The sequence below is a fragment of the Eleutherodactylus coqui genome, chromosome 13 (assembly GCF_035609145.1).
Source record: "Eleutherodactylus coqui strain aEleCoq1 chromosome 13, aEleCoq1.hap1, whole genome shotgun sequence".
Taxonomy (NCBI): Eukaryota; Metazoa; Chordata; class Amphibia; order Anura; family Eleutherodactylidae; genus Eleutherodactylus; species Eleutherodactylus coqui.
Window position 1 is genome coordinate 46,748,873 of NC_089849.1, and position 22,580 is coordinate 46,771,452.

At 43.3% G+C, this 22,580-nt stretch overlaps 1 protein-coding gene across 1 annotated transcript in view; it reads left to right on the forward strand.

Moving 5' to 3' along the window:
• Positions 1 to 22,580, forward strand: part of LOC136587925 (serine/threonine-protein kinase 4-like) — a 56,738-nt gene that overhangs the window by 20,512 nt on the left and 13,646 nt on the right. The window contains exons 5-8 of the mRNA XM_066586761.1: positions 1,112 to 1,276; positions 4,007 to 4,174; positions 16,257 to 16,394; positions 20,117 to 20,245. Coding sequence (XP_066442858.1) covers positions 1,112 to 1,276; positions 4,007 to 4,174; positions 16,257 to 16,394; positions 20,117 to 20,245 — 600 coding nt within the window. The remainder of the gene's footprint in view (positions 1 to 1,111; positions 1,277 to 4,006; positions 4,175 to 16,256; positions 16,395 to 20,116; positions 20,246 to 22,580) is intronic.

Sequence of the window (22,580 nt, forward strand, 5' to 3'; positions counted from 1 at the left end):
AGTAGAGATGAGCGAACACGTTCGGCCCCGCCCCTTTTTCGCCCGAACACCGAACTTTGCGAACACTTCAGTGTTCGGGCGAAAAAAGTTCGGGGGCCGCCGTGGCAGCGCGGGGGGGTGCGGCGGGGAGTGGGGGGGAGAGGGAGAGAGAGAGGGCTCCCCCCTGTTCCCCGCTACTGCCGCCCGCGCCGCCGCGCATCTCCCCGCCCCCCGGCGGCACCCGGACCTTTACGCGCGAACACTGCAGTGTTCGGCAAAGCCGGTGTCCGGGTGCGGATGTGTCCGTAACGGACATGTTCGCTCATCTCTAATTATAAGTTTATTCCGTACGGAATATTAAAACATAATAAAACCTCTACAAATTTGGTTTTGTTGTGATCACAATGACCGTAGAATAAAGTTAACACAGTATTGATGTCACATGGTAAATGCTGAAAACATAAATCTCATAAACAGTAGGGATTTTTTTTTTCTTTCTTTTTTTGTTATTGCAAAGTTCTTGAATTCATGATATGTATCCAGAACTCGTCCAACAAAATACATGGTTTTGTAATATGACTGTTAAGATTTAATATTCCTGGGTCCTCTAAAAGGGGATATCTGAGGACTCCTTTATTTTCTAAACCTATTCAATGTTCTGTATAAAAATAACATAAAGCCATAACCTTTCCCTCGCTCCCCTGTAGCATTTGGTCTGCCAGAACTCTGCCCCTAGTGGTCTTCACTTCCAGGTGCTGAAAACCAGTAATGACCTCACTGACACCAGAGCCATGTGATCGCTGCAGCCAAATACCATCTCATTTCAGTTGTTGATTAGCTGCTGTAATCACAGGACCTGATGTTAGGATGCTGGAAACGAAGAACGGAGAAGTCAGGACACCAGCGGACCGGAAGCTGGAGAGGGGCTAGGGAGGGGAGTATGGCTGCTCTTATGGTATATTGGGAAGCTTTGTAAAATAACATAGTCCCCAGCTATCACCTTTAATACAAAAGAGCACTGTGCTTTCTCTAGTAGTTATATGATTGCAAGAGCTTGTAGTGCAGCAGACTGACCTTTTCCTGCTACCAAATACCATATCTGTTACTGATTCTTCTGAAAATGTCTCTACAGTTAAAAGAAGAAGAAATAGCAACCATCCTGCAGTCAACTCTAAAAGGACTGGAGTATCTTCATTTCATGAGGAAAATACACCGAGATATTAAGGCAGGAAACATATTATTAAGCTCCGAGGGGGTTGCTAAATTAGCAGATTTTGGTGTTGCCGGTCAGCTGACGGTAAGTACTTTTGTCTTCCTGTGTTTCATGCAGTATGCGTTATATGATTAGATACTTTTTCTATATTTCATTGCAATCAGTGAAAGCTCAGTTAGATGAGGAGCAGTAATTCCCTGCAGAACTATTTGGCATCCAATTTTGTCCAAAATATCAGTTGTTAGATTCTAATTACACAAGATGGGTGTTCTTGGCATCCGGGTAACATATTTGCCATGTCTGGCCTGTAGGTAAAATGTAGTCTTACATGGCGGCCACTCTGATGTATTACCGTCCATATAATACATGCAAAGGCTTGAGTCCACCAAGAGCAATTCTCCATTGGGACTTGTAGAACTTTGACACCCCCCCTCCTTCCTCCCATCCATATTCCCTAATGGGACATTAGGGCAAGAAACGGCTTTGTGAAACAACTCCTTTAAGGCCCAATGCCCACGACCATATTTGCACTGCGGGATCCAGAGCGGGCGTTCACCTCAGGATCCCACAGCAAATACTGACCATAGGTCATGCTAAGGAAAACGCTTTTCCATGCCCACAAGCGTAAATCAACTGCTATTTTCTACTTGCGGTTGGGAGAATTGCAGCATGTCTTATTCTAGTGCAAGCCTCGCACGGACAGCTTCCAGTGCAGTCAATAGAATCCGTCCCGCAGTGAGTCGCAGCAGATCTGCGTCATCGTTGGTGTGACTCTCTGCACTGTGCACGCGCGGTGGCGCGCCAGCTGGCACATCCGCAGAGCAGTAAGGAGACTTCAAGACAGGTACATGGGGGTCAATGCCGGCGCACAGGGTTTGATTCCGCTGCAAGATTTTGCAGTCAGAATCCGACCCGGCCATGTACTAGTGGATATAACCAGCACGTTTTTTTCATAGTGGATATAACCCATAAATACATGACACTTGGTCCTGGGCTTTAAATCTGTGCCATTGTCAATATAGGCCTGGATTTAAAGCTTCTGCTCCCAGTTGGGTGCTTGGCTGTCAGAGACAAATGAGAACCTGGAGGAGAAAACAGAAGTGGTTTATATCCACTTCTGACTTCTCTTATACACCCTTTATAGCGATCAATGAGTGTTGTGTAGTGAATAGAGGAAGCAGCAGTGCCCATTCCTCCATTGAACATGGCGATCACATGATCATCGGTGACCTCCGGCACTAGCTGACCCCAGTCCAGCTCTTAAAGTACATAATGTCACTGTAGGGGGATGTTTTCCCCTGTAATTTGGGCTCCTACGGATGCCGTTCCTGTGGATGCTCCACTTATAGTAGAAAACTGTGAAATAAGAAAAAAAAGAGGCAGTGTTAATGTCCCCAAAAGATCTTATATGACATCAAGGGGGGCAGAGATGTAAAAAATATAGTTGCAAAAACAAGTAAAAGAAAATTTACAGAAAAAAATATATATAAACCTGAAAACGATCCACTGCCCGTACCAACCTAAACCGTCGCCATAGCCGCCTCGTAATCTGACACTATACAAATTATGTATCTAAGTGTCAAACAAAATTGCCAACCCATTCCTGTACTTTATTGTAGTGTAAATATATTAATTTTAAAAATAAGTGTAATAACAACTAACAAAACAAGAAAAAGAGAAAAAAGTATTAAAAAACCGCCCGATATGGCCCGAAAAAAAATTCTGCAAAAGTCATTTTGGCAGCCCAAGGATTGCAATACCCTATTCCTTAGGGCAGTGTTCCCCAACTCCAGTCCTCAGGGACCCCAACAGGTCATGTTTTCAGGATTTCCTCAGTGTTGCACAGGTGATGCAATTATTGTCAGTGCCTCAGACATTACCACAGGTGTTCTTACCATAGGATATCCTGAAAACATGACCTGTTGGTGGTCCCTGAGGACTGGAGTTGGGGACCCCTGCCTTGGGGTACTACCATTTTTGATTTGCGGAATTCGCAATCATCACCCTTGAGGGCGGTCCGCAGTATTCCATGCACATCGAAAGAATAGAACATTTGCATATCCACTCACATGAGCGAATCGCGATTTCTGTGAGCAGATTTAAAATCGCAGCATGGCCTATTTATTTGCGGACTTCACACGAACGGCTTCCATTGAAGTCAATGGAAGCCATCCAACCCACAGCCCATCCGCAATTGGGATTGCAAATACGCTGCAAGTACCCGCGTCGTCGCCTAGTGACAGTGCAGGAAAAGCAAATATTAAAAAAAAAAATCTGTACAGCAAATGACCGCTGGCGAGCACCCGCGGACATCCACAATACAGAAAAGCGAAGCTACGCAGGGACCGAGCCGAATTCCGCTGCGGGCTTCCGAAAGGCACAACATTTACTCAAAAAACTCCTAAACTCAACAAACACTGGAATTGTTTTTTTCTCACTTCACACCAGAAAGACTTAAGAAAAGTTAATTAACAAGTTATATGTACTCCAAAACTGTACCATTAAAATATATAACCACTCCCTCAAAAAAAAAAAAGTCCTGTCTTGAAGGGGTTAAAGTGGAGCTCCACCTTTTAGTCTCTTCTTTCATTTTCTTAGGGTGTAAGCAGTCATGGTCAGTCCCCTAATGCATCTATTACCTGAATCATACATTGTCATTGGGGGTGACTGTCATCGTAGAACATGGCAGAGGTTCTTTCATGCTCTTGCCCAGTGGTATATACAGAACCCTCCTCTTTGCCCCTCCCTACATTGGACATCAGTGTTTGGTAAGTATAATATGTGCCCGCGTAACATTGTGATATTTCTCATCAGGATACTATGGCGAAGCGGAACACTGTCATCGGTACTCCATTTTGGATGGCCCCAGAGGTGATTCAAGAGATTGGCTATAACTGTGTGGCAGATCTTTGGTCACTTGGCATAACTGCAATTGAGATGGCAGAAGGAAAACCCCCATATGCTGATATCCATCCAATGAGGGTAAGAAGGACAAATGGGGATGTAATAATCAAAAACAATGTAACGTGGAACAGTGCTGTTTGCTTCTACTTGTTCTATGCTAATGCAGCTGAAATAACTCAAATTGAAGTTTGAAACCACCTAAAATGATATATTGGGATTACGCTATACAATACTCCTATTTATTTCCTATGCAATATTATACAGCATTGTATTTGTCAGTGCAGAGGACTTGCAGTCTTATTTCACTTTAGGGTCTACTGCGCCCATCCAGTGCCATTATTAGAAGTGCCCTTCATACAAGTAGAGACAGTTCCAAAATTAATTGTCTTTAGTTGCAGAACAACTATAGAATATATATACAGCCTTGACGGAAAAAAAGGGACGCCGTAATCTTTTGCTGCATCATTGTGCAATTTTTTTAGGTTTATTCAGACTAACACATTATGCAAATGGATACGTGATAAAAGGGAAACACCAGTCTGTGAAGCTAGCTTTAGAGACTTTGTCACGCCCACGGAAACTGCTTTGTGTAGTTGTGTTTTGTGTCTAGATAAAGATTAGGGAGTGAAGATGCCTCTAAGATGCTGTCAAGAACCATGGATGAGTTTACTGAAAGCTTCATCATGGGGCCACGTATAGCTGGTTGGTCTTTGCAATGTAATGCGGTAAAAACTCGACAGGATGTCAAGACTGTGGGTCGAATTTAGAGACATTGGTCAGCAGCAAATCGAGATTCTGTCTCAGCAAAGATGACCACTGAGCTAGGGTCTGGATGCAATGTGGCTGATTCTTCTGCCATTTTGGAGCGACACACGGCTAGTTTACATGGAGTCATGGTTTACGATTCTATCCGCATCAGTAGCTGATCACCTCTAGTCCGCATTAGGGGTACATCGATGGCACGCTGTTATGTTCATGAAGTGCTAAAGTCCGTCGCACTACCATCTTTAGAGCATAACTAAGAATCTAATCAGTAGCCTGTGTCCTATCCTAGCTTAACTGAAGAAGAGGCTGTGCCTCGAAACGTGCTGGTTCTAATTGGTTATCTAATGAAAGGTGCCAGTTTAGCTTTAATTGCTACTTTTTGTGGAGCGTTGTGCCAGATGTTTAGCCATTTCTCATACGTCGTTGGGAATGTCTCTGTACCTATTGGTGTTGAGGGTGGACTTCACTATAACCAATGACCTAGTCCTTCCCAGCAGAAACACTCCACTCCATAACAGAATCTCCATTCAAATTTTACTGTTGGGAAGATGCAGTTTCGTAGAAACCGCTGTCCAGGCAACCGCCATACCCAAATGCAGCCATCCAATTGGAAGATGGTATACTGTGATTCAGATGTCCACAACTTACTGCAACTTCTTTACAGTCCAAGAACGACCCTCTAAGCACCATCGCAGGCGCCTCTATGCTTTCACTGCTATGATGTTGGGCTTCTGTGCAGCCACTCTTCCACGGTAACCCTTCACATGAAGCTCCCTACAGATGGCTCTAGTGCTAATGGATGTTCCAATGGCCTGTGAGATCTCCTGAATGAGTGTTTGGGCAGTCAATGTGCATGACAGAAATCCTCAGATGTATCTTTATTCAGTCCACTAAAAACAACGTTTCGACCATGCTATATGGTTTGTCAAGCTTGACCAAGACCATATAGCATGGTCGAAATGTTGTTTTTAGTAGACTGAATAAAGATACATCTGAGGATGTGAATTTATATTAAGAGGATTCCTGTGTGTGCTGCTTATACAAATGTCTGCTGTAACAAGTGTCTGTGGATTTTTCTCGGAGTCGGAGTCTGGATATGAACGTGCACCTTCTCAGCTTCCCCGTTCACCTTGATTTAATGGCTGTGCTGCTGGATACTGCATCTATTTGAAATGTACATGGTAGAGCCTTGTGTGGCGCAGAGTGTTAAGGCAGCAGAAATGCAGTTCTAAGCTCTTGCTCACGACCTGAAGGTTGCGAGGTCAATCCCTGAATGGATCAGGTTGCCGGCTCAGGGTTGACTCAGCCTTCCATCCTTCTGAGGTCGGTAAAATTAGTACCCAGCTTGATAATAAATAAATCACCTGAAAATGCTGCGGAATAAGTTGGCGCTATACAAGTAACAAGACTTATTCATTTTACTTATGATGCCTCATACAAGACTCTGTTGACCACATTCTGTCAGTTTACAAGATCTCCCTGAATGTGGCCACAGCGCATAGTTCCCATTTCCGAATAACATGGCCAACAGTTGACTTTGGAAGATCCAAAAGCTCTGCAATATCCCGTAATGATTGGTTGTTCAGGTGACGCCCCACCACCATACCCCATTTGATGTCTGTCAACTCTACAGCTCTCGACAGTCTCATTCTTTCTGTACTGGAATCTGCCTCTGTTATACTCTCCTTTATACCCAATGCTCACACATACGATTAGTATATCCCCGTCACCTGACAGAACCAGATTAGTGGGGGTCCCAATACTTTTGTCAACAAAGAGTAGATATTGTATACAATGACATACGCAGAGACAATGTATAGTGAGTCAGAGTAATGATTGTAGTATAGAATAGTATATACATTGCATATATGATACAAGGATCACTAGTGACTCTCGCCCCGGGGGCCTTTTGCTGTCGGATGTGGTTTGTCTGAAATTTCTGTAGTTGTTCTTTTCCAGTAGAATGGCCCCTTTGTTCTGGGAATCGGTGCGGGTTGCATCTTTGTGCCGCCTCAGGATCTTATGTGCTGACATGTTACAGTCATAGATTGTAGCTAACGTGGATACACCCTTCTAGTGCTCACCAACATTGAAGCAACGTCTGTGAGATCCACAAGAGGGAGACAATGATCTACCAGTCGAGTGCTGTGATCCTTATGGCAGGGGGATTCCGCAGCTCTTACCATGTGCATTTAATGAAACGGATCCTTATTTCTGAAACTTGTGAATATTTTATATGATTTTCAATGACTTGAATAGAATTGAAGTAAAAAAAACCTAGAAAGGGCATATTTTACAGGCAGAATGTTGGGTAACATATACTGTGCTCCTATGTTTGCCTAAACTGTCCAGATATGGGAAAGGAAATAAATGCTACTGTGCATCCACCACTGAGAAATATTGCATGCAGAAGTGCTGCGTCTTTAATGTGTGCTAGCTGCATTTCTCATATCTAGATGGTGATAGAATTGGTGACTTACAAGTACGGAACTTAGATGAACCCTGAATCTGGTTGTACTTTGCTGAGAGTTTGGTTTGGCGCAAACCCGTACCTCGGGCGGTTCGAACCCAATAAAATTCCTCCTTCTCCTCTGGTTCAGCAGGATGAACCGCCTGAGGTTCATGTGGCGAAGTGTAACCTAAAACAGGGTTCAACTGAAGTGGAAGAGGAGGAATACTTTCAAGGCTCTTAGATAGTTTTATACACTAGTTTTAGGGATATTAGTGAAGTTACAGTTCAGTTCAAGTTAATTTGGACTGGAGCAAACGTTTTGCCAAAGTTCGGCGAGCCAACTGAACTTTTCAGAAGTTTGCTCAACAGTAATTAAGGAGCCTAAAAGACTCAACAGTAGATAAAGGAAAGTTGCAGCAAACAAAAAAATGCAGCTCCTTAAGTGGAGTACAACGTCCTAGACGCTGTTCCCATCTGCATTGTGGTTTCCATTTATTGTAGAAGTCCTAGCACCTTTCTAGATCCATCATGCAATGAGGACTTACAATGCTTAATGGCTTCCATTGACTTATCGTGCCCCTAAACATCTAAGGTGCATGGGGGTATCCTGACACTTCTCTGATGGCAGGGAAGCCATGATTGGGGATGTTGGAATATGAAAACACATTCTGCCTGATTGCTTTATGTGGGCAAAGATACACCTCTTGCAGCCATGTATCCAGAGGATGTGCTGCTGACCAATGCAATCCATAAGGGAATGGACGATCGTATTAGCGATCATTCATGGCCACACTAGTAACCATCTGCCTTGTGTAAATGGCGGTAACTAATGCCAATCGACATGCTGTGGTTTTGATTGGTACTCTTTATCGGGCAGTAACTGCGTAGAATATGTTGTGTGATGATTATGAGACCGGCCCTAGATAATTGACGCCATACACTGTCAGGCTTTTAGATGATGTCTACGGGGGGCTCGGAAAATTCCTGCAATGAGTACGCTGATTAGATGAGAAAATTGGGTCATCAAGTACAACTTCATTGTAGTTCGAGTACAATAGAATTTCATTTGTCTGCCAGTCCTAATCACATTCCCGATCGCCTCCGTCTTGTTGGCCTTCAGCTATAATCTGCATGATGGTGATAGATCTAGACCAGGGGGGATTAACTCATTTTCACTGAGGGCCACATCAGCATTAGGGTGACTTCAGATGAACATCAGTGAAAAAAACGCTCACAATTGAATGACTTTTGCGCTGTGAAGATCACGCTATCGCGAGCGGTTTATCACATTTTACTGTACTTCCTGCTCCCGAAGACGATTCACATCGCCGCCAGTGTCCCGCACCGTGATTGCAAAGACTGTGCAGCCTAATTGGACTCCAGTGTTATCGATTGCCCTGCGAAATTTCACAGTTGATTGCGCAAGTTTGCGGGGGTCAGGTGTGTATTTGCTCACCCCAATAAACTCCTGTGGTGGCTTAGATGCGCCAATGTGCACAAAACAGAGCATGTCACATTTTTTTCACGGGAGCGAGGTGCGCAAGCAAAAAAGAACGGTGAGAATGCACCCATTGAAGACAAGGGGCCTATTCTCTGCGCAAGGTGCATCCAAGACAGTCTGCAAATACAGTCGCCTGACGCCAATCTTATGGTTGCTTTGAAAGGGCTCATCACTCGGGTGTATTTGCGTTCTGTATTACGCATGCAGAATACGGGCAGCCTAATCCCCATTGCTTTGCATCGAGGTGTTTAGACAAGCGTTTGTCATGAATGTATTTTGCACGTGTGAAAAAAAAGAATTTGCAGCATGTTCTATTTTGTATTTCCTATTATGGACCGAAATTGCCCATGAAAGTCAATGGGATTGCGTAAATATGCATTTAATATGCGTGACACATGCGTATTTATGCATGAGGGCAGGAGAAATCGATGGGACCTCTTGTGTTTTTTTTTTTTGCTAATGTGGAAAACACAGTTAAATAAGCATGCAAAAAAAACGGAGGAAGATGGAAATACGCAGTGAATGCGCACAGTTTCTGACCGTGAAAACACTGTGTATTTCACGAACCCAAACAACATACTTCCGTGTGAATGAGCCCTAAATGTAACTATTCTTTAACGTGGCTTTGGAGCTTTCTGCGCTACGATGGTGTTTCTCTTTAGAACCAGGCTTCCTACTGTGGAGGGTGGCCAGGATGCCCGGGTCGGGCTGGCAGAGTTGTGCTGCCACCTGTGAGTTGCTGAACAAAGCATGGGCGTAACTATAAAGGGTGCAGGGGATGCGGTTGCACCCGGGCCCAGGAGCCTTAGGGGGCCTATAAGGCCTCTCTTCTCCATATACGAAGCCTAGTACTATGAATAAAGCATTATAGTTGGGGGCCCCTGTTACACATCTTGCCATGGGCCCAGAAGCTTCAAGTTACGCCTCTGGAGCAAAGCCTAGGTGTGTGCCAAAGCTGAGAATGGAAGGTGGAACCTGCTTCCTGCGCTGGCGCCGTCCTCTGCCAAGCCCCAACTGCGTCCTCCGTGGAAAGTCAGGCCTTCTACATTCGAACCTCATCGGGGGCCACGTAAAATGACGAGGTGGGACGGACTTGCCTGGAGTTTAACACATAATTTAAAGGGTACATTTTAGATCTGTGCTGACGGGAACCTGTGAAGTGATCGACCATTTCAGCCATTGTCTGTCAGTCTTGCTGCCCACCATAAGGGACACGACTGGTTCCCTTTTAAGGGGTCCATAATACACTTTTCTGCATGTCCTGCTTTTTTCAGAACTAAAAAAGTTCTAGATGGTCAGGAATGTGTCCAAAATGGATGACAATCCTGTTCTTTGGTCCTAAATGCTACCTGTATTCTGTATACAGGTCCACGAGGGCAATGGTGGCCGACTTGAATGACGCAGAGCTCTGCAGGGTTCTTGCTAGTTTGCTCCTCTTGTAAAGGAAGTGATTTTTATATTACCTTTATATTAGGAAATTGCTCTTAAAAAAAATCTTATGTCTCCTGACTTGTTGTTTTCGTAAATGTATTCCCCATGAAATAACAATTCTGGAACATTTTTATAGGATTCTGCATTGTGCCGATCCTCTGTTATGCCTCCTGGAAATCTGTGAGTACATTGGCAACTGGGTGTTACTATTTAGCTTCTCAAGAATATGCGCCTCTATACAGTCTGGCACTGGCCAATCAGTGCTGCTATTGGTAGACTGTGTAGGGGCACATCCTATTTACTGGAAGAATAGTAACCTCCAAGTTTAATAACACATTTCCAGGAGGAATAATAGAGGAACAGCACAATAAATTCTAACAGATAATCCAAAATTGTTTCATAAGGAATTCAAGTATTTAATAAAACAAAGCCATCAGGAGTGGTGTCAAGTTCTGTTTGTTACTTTGTAGAAACGCCTAAAATGTCCTAATAACTATCAGAATATAAAATCTAGTCCCTTTCATGTCTGTTATTCATTCACACGAGCGTATGCATATTTGCACGTGCATATGCGCTGCATTTTAATGCATCAGGCATTGCGTATTTGCGCACGCAACTGCGGTTTTGACTGCTATTTTTGTGCTTCCAAATCGTGGAAAATAGAACACGCTGCGTATTTTTTTGCGTGATGGAATTGTGCAGGCAAAATACTCGCTTGTGTACAAACCCATTGAAATCAATGGGTTCTATTCACTGCGTATTGCATGCGCAAATTTTGCATTTGCAAATACAGTCGTGTGAATCCAACCTGAACAGGACCCGTCGTCTATCCTGACATGCTTGTTTTAGTAAATACTTGAGTTCCCCATGAAATATCATTTCCGGAGCATCTTTTGGGCCCGTTCACACGGGACGGAAGTAGTTTGTGCGGACATTTCGGCGTTACAATGTTATCCCTATGGGGCTTGAATTCCACAGCTATTCAAATCGACACGCTCCACGCGCTTCAAAACCGCAAGATTAAGTTCCAACGCTTTCTGCTAGGAATTAAGGCCGCCTTGCAGAATTGTTGCGAATTTCTAACATACAGGTACAATTAAAGTCTGCAGAATAAAACACAAGAAATTCCACAAGACGTTCCGCAGAATGCAATCCGCGCTAATTGACAAAATTTGCATCTGCGCTGCGTCTTGCGGACAAATGCGTCCCGTATGAAGAGTCCCTTTCTTAAAATTGTGTGTTGTGCCGATCCTCTTCTAGAAATTTTTGATTAAATTGTCAACTAGGTGTTACCAGTTTGGGGTGTCCCCACATGCCCTGACAATGGCCAATCTGTGCTGACAGTACTAGACAGTGCAGGTAGGGGAGATGGAATAATACCTCCACGGCGCCACCTATTGGAAGGCAGCATTCCTTCAAACCAAAGTCAGACTCTTTATACAAGCCTTGTATAAAGAGTGACTTTGGCTTGCAGGAATGCTGCCTTCCAATAGGTGGTACTGTGGAGGTATTATTCCATCTCCCTTATTTGCATATTACCCAAAGGAGAGTGCATGGCCTTTTGAGTCTCCTCACTCACAGTCTAGGTGCTCTCCCTAGGGAGAAAATATAGCGTTTCTGAGACAGTGCAGGGACTTGCCTCTTGGACAAGAGAAATGGTAAAACCCAGTTGTCAGTATAGCGGAATAGCAGCGGAACGGCACAATGTAGAGTTCTAAGAAAAAAACATGCTCCAGAATTGTCATTTCATGAGGCATACACCTAATTACCAGAGTAGACCTGTCGGCAGAGCTGACAGTTCCTCTTCAAAGAATTCTTTCAACTTGTGCTCTAATCGGATCACAGAAGCATCAGCGTGACTGACAGTCATTGATCTTTAAGTAATGGTTCCGCTTATAGGCTCTTTTGTATTCTTATTGACTGACCTCCTCATCTTGGGACTCTGCCCAGGAATCTTATAGATTGGAATCTCTCCAGGTATCAAATTAAATCAGGTTGGGCTATTAGATAGAAGAAGAGCACAGATTGTGGTGTTCATAGACGGAAATGCATTTGAGTGCTTGACTATTAAATGGGCTCCCGAGGCTTTAAGGTACTACCTAGTAAGAAAATGATGTAAGCTGGTAACGGACCTTGCTGCTCCAAAAATGGATGTCCCAAAATAAACAAAAGTATAGCCTGGTGACAAGGTGGTTTGTGAACTCCAACCTTACAATTTCTCCATAGAGTACCAACTGGGAAAATTACAAGGAAATGCCAATGCCCTCTCTCAGGGATGTGAGTAAAAGAAATGAAAAAGGAGGGTGGAGCAAGACCCTCTCTCAGGGATATGAATGTGCCGTAATAGGTACTTGGGACGAGTGCCTTCAGCGGGGAAGGGGGGATGTGACAGGATGGCAGGAGTTATAGTGGATGGGAGGTATATTTCTCCCAGACTCCTGTCATTTTGTGAAACAGTATGGAGCAAACTCACCTGCTAGTTAATTAATGGCCAGCTCCAGTGGGTGTTGGAGACACTGAAAGCTCTACAAGCTGCTACCGTGTTTCCCTGAAAATAAGACCCTGTTTTATATTAATTTTTGCCCCAAAGGAGGCACAGGATCTTATTTTTGGGGGATGTCTCATTTATACTTGCCTAGCAGGCGCCGTCCATGTTCCTCCCGCTGGTCTCTGCAGTGTTGGCAAGCTTCCTTATAGTTCTCAGCCGCCGACAGAAGATCACTTCCTGGTAACGGGATTGGTAAACCCTGCCTCCAGTAAGTGATGGCTCTGATTGGTTCTTGAGCGCTGCATTGATTGGCTCAACCTTGGTGCTTGAGAACCAATTGGAGCCATCGCTTCCTGGAGGCGGGGTTTACCAATCCCATTACCAGGAAGCGATCTTCTATCGGCGTCTGAGAACTGCAAGCAGGCCTGCCGGAACTCTAAAGATCAGCGGGAGGGATCCGGACACCGCATGCTAGGTAATGTATTGCTTTTTTTAATGTAGCGTTGCTAGGGCTTATTTGCAGGGTTGCACTTATATTTCAAGCTCCCCCTCCCCTAAAATCAGGGTAGGGCTTATTTTAGGGGTAGGTCCTATTTTCAGAGAAACACAGTATACTGTGAAAATTGTGTGAGTACAGGACTTACAATTGGACTTGCGTTGCTTATGTGGGTTTGGCTGGGAAGGACTAGCCCACCAGTCGGTAGATAGAACCGTTCTTTGTAAAGATAGAGCCGGATGGGCAGGCTTTTATTTGTGCATTATTGGTTGATGTCTTTAAAACTGCTCCTCAAGTTAGAGAAAATAAATCCCATCTTGAGTTTGTAAAGTCCGTGTCCAGACTGCTTGCATTGAAGGTGTGACCTGCGGTATGCATCTCGGGGGATCCCAAGCTGATCCCCCTTCACAGTATAAAGAGGTTTATAGTTTGAACTCTGCACCCCTTTGCAGATTAGTATTAGTCTAAAGGGATTCTATACTAAAAATTTTGAATGCAATTTGGAATATTTCATTTCAGTAAAGACGCAGCGTGTCCTGAAGCCCAGGCAGTTTCCACCATTGATGATGGAGCTTATTAGAACTTTGTTTTCATCCTTTTACAAGTTTATTAAATAGCTGAGACAGTTCAATGGATTAACTTATGAGTAACTGGGACTCCAACATCCAGAGGATGGGATGTGTTCATTAGCTGGGTTGTTAGACCCCCATACACATTAGACTTCAGTCATCCAAACCCACCAATAATGGTGGGTCTGTATGACTCTCTGATGTGTATGGGGGTGTCTTTACTTCCCATGCCAAATGATGTCAGGGGAAAAGAGGGATCAGGGTGTTGAATTTCAACATCCGATCCTTTTGCACGCTAGTAGATAACCTGGTGCCCGAGCTGTTTGGCTGCAGCTTATCTCCCTATGTTTATGGAACAGCTGTCAGACGAATAAGGTCTCATGCCCATGAATGTATCGGTAAAACGCTGTGGGTCAGCTCTGCTGGCAGAGACCGCATATGGCTACGAATGCACTGCGCGTGCCCGCTTATCACACAGACATGCACAGTATGACAATATAGACCATGCTCCTATCTGTTTGTCATGTGTAATGACACGCAGTGTTTACATGCACATGTGCATGGATCAATGAAAGTCCATTGATTTCCCCCCCCCCCCCCCCCCTCCATTTACCACCATAAAAACACGGTCGTGGACATGAACCCTTACCTTTAGGCTAGCCATATACTTTAGATAGCTGTCTAGACAGCTAGTCTTTCTGACCCCCCTTATACACATGCATGCTTGGCTCAGCTAAGTGTTCATGTATTCTGAATGGGGAGAGGGGGAGTAAGCCGCTGCTAGACACCCTTGGTGGCAACCTATCCTCCATCAGAACAAAATGATCAGGCATGTTGAAATTCATCATGTCCGATCATTTTGTTCTAATGGGACATGCCCTTCTTTCCCCTGACATCTGCTGCTGGGAATGCCAGCATATACATTAGGTGGTCAGCTGGACCTGCCAAAATAGGGGGGCAAACTGACATTCATCTAATCTGTATGACCACCTTATGGGGTTTTAATAGGGTTGTCTGAGATATAGAAAAAAATCACTGAGGGCAGAAAATGCTCTAAAATAACAAAATAAGCCAATTACTTCCCTCAGGTGAATCGTGGCGTACACCGCTGAGGTCAGTGATTGGCTGCAGGGGTCACGTGTATTTGTTACCGCTACAGTCATATAAACAGGTCTCGGTGGTGAGGACCTGAGTGGCGACTTTGGACTGCCAGGAGATTGAACAGTTGACTGTAAAATTTTTTTTGTTTTGTTATTTCTTATAATTTCCTACCTTTTTTAATGAGTTTTCTGGGCATTTACTATTAGTGACCTACCCTTTAGATAGTTCATTAATAGTTGAATAGTGGGCGTCTGTGGCTTGGGATCCTCACCAAGCAGCTGATCCTTCGTCCGCTGTCAGTGTGGCCAGCCAGACGTCATTATAGGTGGTAAGGGCCGGAAGTGTAATAGAAAGGCTTCACTCCCATTGAAATCAATTGGAGCAATGCCTTCTATTACACTTACAGCTCTGACCGCAGTAAAGAGCTGGAAGTGTAATGGAAGGCATTCTCCCATTAATTTCATTACACTCTGACCACTAATGTGGACGTCTGGCCCTGCTGCACTAACAATCAGAGGATCAGCTGATCAGTGGGGCTTCCGATCTGCGAAATGCCATCAATCAACTATTGATGACTTTTTCTGATATCTGGTAGTCAATAAAAAGTGTCTGGAGAATCACCTTAAATGAAATTGGTCTGTATCTTCGACAACCCCTTTAAGGGGAAGCTCATGAGCCAATCTGACCCATATTTTGCTAAATACAGGTATAGTAAGAGGAACATCATGGAACTGCAGCTAGTTGACAGTTTCCAGCAAGGTGAAAATCCATCAACAGCTTGTTAACAGTTTTTTTTATATCGCATAAAGTAAATATATTACAACTTTATTAGATTTACATTTACCAATTTCCAGCGCTATCCCCGAATACAAAGTCTTAACCCATGTACACCACATTATAATTCGTAACTGGATGGTTGGCCCCATATATTGACTTTTACTTTTATAACAGAAGCAATTCCTTTAATATAATGCAATTCTCCAGTAGGATGGTTGTACAGCATTGTTGGGGTGCATATGAATTTTCTTAGCCAAAACACATACGAAAAAGTGGCAAATTCCAGTTTTTATGAACCCACCCAGACAGAGGCGTATCTTGAAGCTCCCGGGCCCCGATGCAAAACCTGTAATAGGGCCCCCAACTATAATGCTTTATTCATAGTACTGGGTTCCCTATATGGAGAAGAGAGGCCTTATGGCCCCCCCTAAGGCTCCTGGGCCCGGGTGCAACCGCATCCCCTGCACCCTCTATAGTTACGCCCCTGCCCCAGACAATATGGCTTCAAACACAAACTTCTCTCTAAATGCAAGATAAATAGATTATGACATTTTATATATGTTTTTTTTTTTTTCTTTAGGCAATTTTTATGATTCCATCAAACCCACCACCAACGCTTCGGAAGCCAGAACTTTGGTCAAAACATTTCATAGATTTCATTAACCAGTGTCTAGTCAAGAATCCAGAACAAAGAGCAAGTGCAACGGAGCTGCTACAGGTACAGTCTTACCGATTTCCAAATCTAGATCGCCAGCTTACATTTCTCATGTAGGATATGTGCGAAGAGTTACAAACTACTTGTGGAATGATCTATTGAATAATATTATGCTGCTATTGGACAGATTTATCTGTGTTTTCATGTCCCTCAAAGTAGCTAAACCCAGTGACCAAACTGAAATTTGGTATATATGCCAGTTTTCCCCTGTTTCCCCTGATCACCTTTGCAGCAGTACCATAGAAAATAGTTTTCAAAAAAGTTAACAAATTGTAAAGAAATATGGAAGAAAAGAGAAAATAAACCCATGCCCCATAGCGTAGTGTCATAGACTCAAGTTAAAATATGTGGACTCTGTTCCGCACACAAGAATTTTTTGAATAGCAGGTGTATGAAACCCTAATGTATCATGGATATCCCGAGGGTCTTCATCAGGCTCCAGCCTGGCATTCTAGGAATGTCTGTACACCACTGGTGGGGGTCCAGTAACTTCATACAGGTCTCTCTCCTTCAAATAAAGTACAATTAAAGGGACACTAAACCTAAAAAGGATGATAAAATTTAGCAAGAAATATAGCCCCCCCCCCCACACACACTGTTTGTCAGTTTGCAGAATTTTCTGTGTGATCCCAAAATAAAAAGGTCTTGTAGAAATCCAGATGGGTAGATTTACTATTGGTAATGTGACAGAAAACTGTTTTTATCATGTCTTTTTAGACACTTTTTGACAATTTTGAAGGCATGTCTGCGGAGGGGTGTGACTCTGTGAAAGAGGGTGTAGCTTAAGAGCTCCTGCCCACGGACGGATATTTGCTGCAGAATCCACAGCGGGCGTCCGCACCGCGGATCCACAGAAAATAGCGCCCACAACATGCTATGGGAAATCTATTCTTCCAGCACACTTGCGGAAACCAATTGCTGTTTCTGTAAGCGGAGGAAAAATCGCAGCATGCTCCATTTTTGCGCAGATTCCGCACTGACGGCTTCCATTGAAGTCAATGGAAGCCGTCTGATCCGCGGCCCGTCCACAATCGCATTGTGGAAAGGTCGCAGATCCCGTGTCATGGCTAGGCGGTTAAGTGGGAAAAGCAGGACTTTCAAAAGAAAATCTGTACTGCGTATGTCTGATGGCTCACTCTGCAGACCACTCTCATTTTCATCTGTGCTGTGGATGATCAGGTATGTGTCGGCGCCGCTGCTGGCAGAGCTGGATTCCACTGCGGGAATTTGCATGCGTAATCTGGCTCCACTATTTCCAGGGGGCCTTAATGCGACATTGTGTGTCAAAAATTGTGAAAAAATGTTGTGCAATTTTTTGGCATAATCTAAGTCAACTAATAGTTGGTGTTTAAAGCTTCAACAGATTTATCATTCAGCAGAGCAACTTTGATAAATGTGGCACATTTTAAGACGGTCTAAGTTTGCACTGTCTAACTATTAGACAGCACTGGCGTACCTATAGAGAATGCAGGGGATGCGGCTGCACCCGAGGCCCAGGAGCCTTAGGGGGCCCATAAGGCCTTTCTTCTCCATATAGGGAGCCCAGTATTATGAATAAAGTATTAGAGTTGGGGGCCCTGTTACAGGTTTTGCATTGGGGCCCAGGAGCTTCAAGTTACTGAGACAGTATTAGTAAATCTGTTCCTTAGTCTTTAAAGACGTATCCAGTGACTCTGCTGGATGACAAATTTGGTACATCTTTAGACTGTCTAGTCTGCTGTTTTACCACCTATTAGTTGGCTTAGTTTTTTTTTTACATCTTTTTTGAGTACATTTTGTTGGGAGAAGTCACATTATGCCACACACCCTTCCCGGTAAAGCCGCACCCTCTCCAGTGAAGCCATACCCATTTTGGATTAGGTGAAATAAAGGTCTAAAACACATCTTAAATGTGATGCCAAGTACATACAACGGTTTTTTGGTCCAATTTGTGCCAGTAGACTTGTGCACTTGCAATAATAAAACTACGCTATTGTTCTACAAGCCCTACCAATAAAGAGGCAGACAAAAAATGAATGCCTTCTCAAACTTATCTAGTCTGTTCCTTTTAAGCAGTCCCTTTTAGTGAAACTCCAATGCACAAGGCTGTAGGTATAAATGTGTCTCCATTTAACTTCTTGTGCATCTTAAATGTGACAATTGAATCCTTGGGAGCTCTTAGAACAAGGATTTCCCTCCATAACTACGAGGATTCCTCACAGTGTTTTTACTTCTGAGGAAATAAAATGGTTAGGCCCTTTGGAGACTGAGGGAAGACGTGACTTCAGAAAACTAGGACATGATGTGGTGGGAGTTGTATGTACTGTAAATACTTCACTGAATTATTTATTGACCCGAGATTTGGTCCCTGCCAAATAACACACATATTAAATGCAAAATAAATACGACCGAGTGTTATGTGTGGCATCAGTAATGCCATCTATAATTAATGACCTGACGTGTTAACGTATTTGCTTGACTGGTAATGTGGATTTCAATAGTGGTTACACCAGTGTAAAGTCACTAGGATTAGGGTCATGGAGACTCTCTAGACAAAGTCAATCTACTGTGCTATGCCTCATGGGAGCGTGGGGTGGGACACCGTGTATCAGTTTTGCCCAAATGTAAAGAAAGGAATTACAACAATGTCTTACTTATTGTTATTGAGTCCAATTCAGATGTATTAAATTAATCAGCACAAACATTTCAACTGATTTAGATAAAAACCGTTAGTGTTTAAGGATGGACATTTAGTTTAAAGACCATACAAGTTGCATTCAAGTTCTAAGGTCTCTTAATTTTCTACTTATGAAAAAAAAGAACTACTTACCCCACAAAGCTAAAAGTATTGTCACTTCTCAACGTAATTTCCCTCTTCACATATACGTTTCATAATGTCCATGCCATGATAGCATGGCTGCTGAAAACACTTCTTTAGGGGTTTGTTTTGCCCACTGGAAGAACACTAATGCAGGAGTAGCACGACTGGACAACATGTGGAGTGTCGTTCATCATTGGAAAAAGCCAAGAACATGCAAGATGCAGGGTCGGCTGAGTAGAGAGCATGAGGAACCAATTCAAAGTTGTCATGAAGAAACCCCTGAATAAGGTCCACCGAAGAGCAGGAGCATTGACTTGATGGATTGATAGCACCCACCTGGAGAAAACTTTCCGCATTTTCAGGCCTCCACGTAGAATGGGGTCCACATATCCTATAGAAATGCCGACTTTACAGGCAATCTCCTCCATAGTCAATCGATGGTCTTCCGTAACTCCTTGCTCCACTCACACAATCATGTTGTTGGACCAGCTCATGCATGGACGAGGCTCCTTTGATTCATTCTCATATGACATTCGGCCTTCTTTGAACTGTTGCACCCACAAATGTACTTTATTTATTTTTTTTACACCCATGATAACCTTTACCTCATTTCTCACTCAACTGATGATGAATGTCAATGGGTGTCATTCGACACAAGTGATGATTACACGTTGTCGCATGTGTTCCTTGCAGTGGACGATGCTGCCATCTCAATCACTCATCCTCAAGAATGCCCGCATCTTCGAAAATCTGTCCCATGTTTCTATCTGTTCCTATTCCCCAGAAAAAAAAAAATTCAAAGACCTTCAAACTTAAATGCATCTACCAATAACTCCTTACCATCAGCCTTTAGTTGGTTGGTGATCTTCATAATAATTTTATATGGATCATACATTACGTAATCTACTATTGTTATCTTACGCAGCACCCATTTGTCAAAACAACCAAAGGAGCGTCCATTTTGAAACACTTAATAAATGAAGCAATGGAGGCAAAGATCAAACGTAGTGAATTGCAGCAACGTGAAGTGGAACCAGAAGAAGAAGAGAATGCGGTTGGTATATTTTTAAACTTATTGTTGCATGTAATGTACACAACACATTGAGGCAGATTTACTAAGCAAATTGCGCCAAAACCTGGCATACATGCTGTGCTCCAGATCTATTATGCATGTTAGATACTTTTTTGTGCCTCACTACACCATTTTGAAAAGTGTCTAGAAAAGGCGCTGTGGCTAAAGGTACCTTTTTTTTATATGGGACGATAGTTGCCTGAGTAATCGCTCAAGAGTCATTACAGGTGACCGTTGTCCCATGTATACACAGGATTCAACAGGGCAAGTGCTTTTACATAGGCATGATGATTGCTCAGTGAATGGATGGGGGATGGGTTAGCGATCATTCCGGCCCATCCGTCTCCATTCACAGTAAACAGGCAGTCGTCCATAGATGAAAAACTGCCTGTTCACATGGGCCGATCGTCGTTCAGTTCTTATGCATGCCTAACCTGAACGATAAGCAAGTTAATTATCGTTCATTGTTCAGTCGTGCATGCATTTAGACTGAACAACTATCGTTCAGACTCGTACACTCCTATGGGGACCTTATGGTGCGCAAATGCGGACAACAATAGAGTATATTGCTTTTTTTCACGTGAGTGAAATGTGTGCACAAAAAAGAACAGCGAGGAGGATCCCATTGAAAACAATGGGTTCTATTCTTTGTGCGACGCCCTTAAACTGGTAAATAGTCATTACGCTGATGCCGCTATACACATATTGGTCCATATTCGCCGTTACAGTCCTTTAAACTGGCCATACATATTTAATGGATGGGCGATCTTTGTAGGAAAATTCTTTCAAGGAAAGATTGTTTTCAGACGAAAGCTCATTCTAAAAAAAAACTAAATATCTTTGATCTATTGGCTGACTATTTCTAATGTGGCCAACTTTTTTCAGACAATGACAGAGTATCAGCAGTTGGCTAAACAATTGTTTATTGCTAAATTTCACCCGATGAACAGTAGTTTACACAGAAAGTGTCCATTTTCATAAACTTCAGGCCACGTTCACAAGAGCGTGGTTTTAGTGCAGAATAGGCGTGAGAAAAAAATCACAGCTAAGCGCACGGAAAATAGCGTGAACGAGCGATTTCCAGCTATCAAGTCTCGAGCTTAATTAGCAGTGAAATTGCCCAATGACACGACCGTCACAATTCCTGCTCTGCTACAGGTGCCAAAACAGCTTCAATTGTTGTTGGCTGAACACTTTTAGTTGATATCTTCCCCCCCCCCCCTCCCGAATCCCTCATATATATGAGCACTTGGTTTGGTATTGGACAGAAAGGAATCAGCAGCTGCTAGACACCTCTGGTGAGTAAAAGAAATGAAAAAGGAGGGTGGAGCAAGACCCAGTGAGGGTAGTGGAATATTTATGGAGTACAAAGAGTTTTCAATGATTGAGTATTTTGAATGGTGGAGGTGCTGCCAACCAGATGACGCTCCACCAGTGTGGGCGTAAGTGTAGCGAAAAGGAAGTGAAAAGAACTGGTATGGAGGCGCAACACTCTAAGCTACTGGAAGATGTAGATCAAAGTCCAATGTGTGATGGTGAAAGCACTTCTTTTTTATTATTTTTTCAGAAATTAAAAGAGGGTTCTTCCCCGAAACGCGTATTCCATTGCTGGTTTTTAATTTCTGAAAAAATAATAAAAAAGAAGTGCTTTCACCATCACACATTGGACTTTGATCTACATCTTCCAGTAGCTTAGAGTGTTGCGCCTCCATACCAGTTCTTTTCACTGCCTTTTCGAGACACCTCTGGTGACATCTTATCTCCACGGAGTACAAGAGCATAGGGTGTTGAAATTAATCGTGTCCTTCTTTCTCAAGATGTCATCTGTTGGGGCAAAGTTGGCAGGTCCCATATATGTGTGAATAGTTGTCCAGCCCTGCCAAAATCAGCGGGCTCTAACGACTTTCCATAATGTGTGGGGGGGCTTTATAATATAACTAGCTGATATACCCGGCCTCTCCCGAGGTATTTTGATACAGGTGTTTATGTATTGTTTGCACGGAGACTTTTATGAAGTGAAGATTACTTCATAACCGAGGAATAAAATATATATACACATAGAGGAGCATTAGATTCTTCCCCAGGCTGGATGTACCAATGTACCATCCCTCGCACTCTTCTCATTTAGGACCTAAAGCATGCTTGCGCCAAATTTCAAGCTTGTACAACACCAAGAAGTAACATTACGTAGGGGTGCCAATACTTTTGCACTTAGCATTGAATTTTTGAGTTGTGACCCCTTTATTTTTTCTATCTAGGACCTAAAGAATGCTCCTGCCAAATTTCATGTTTGTACGACATCGGGAAGTTTGAGAAT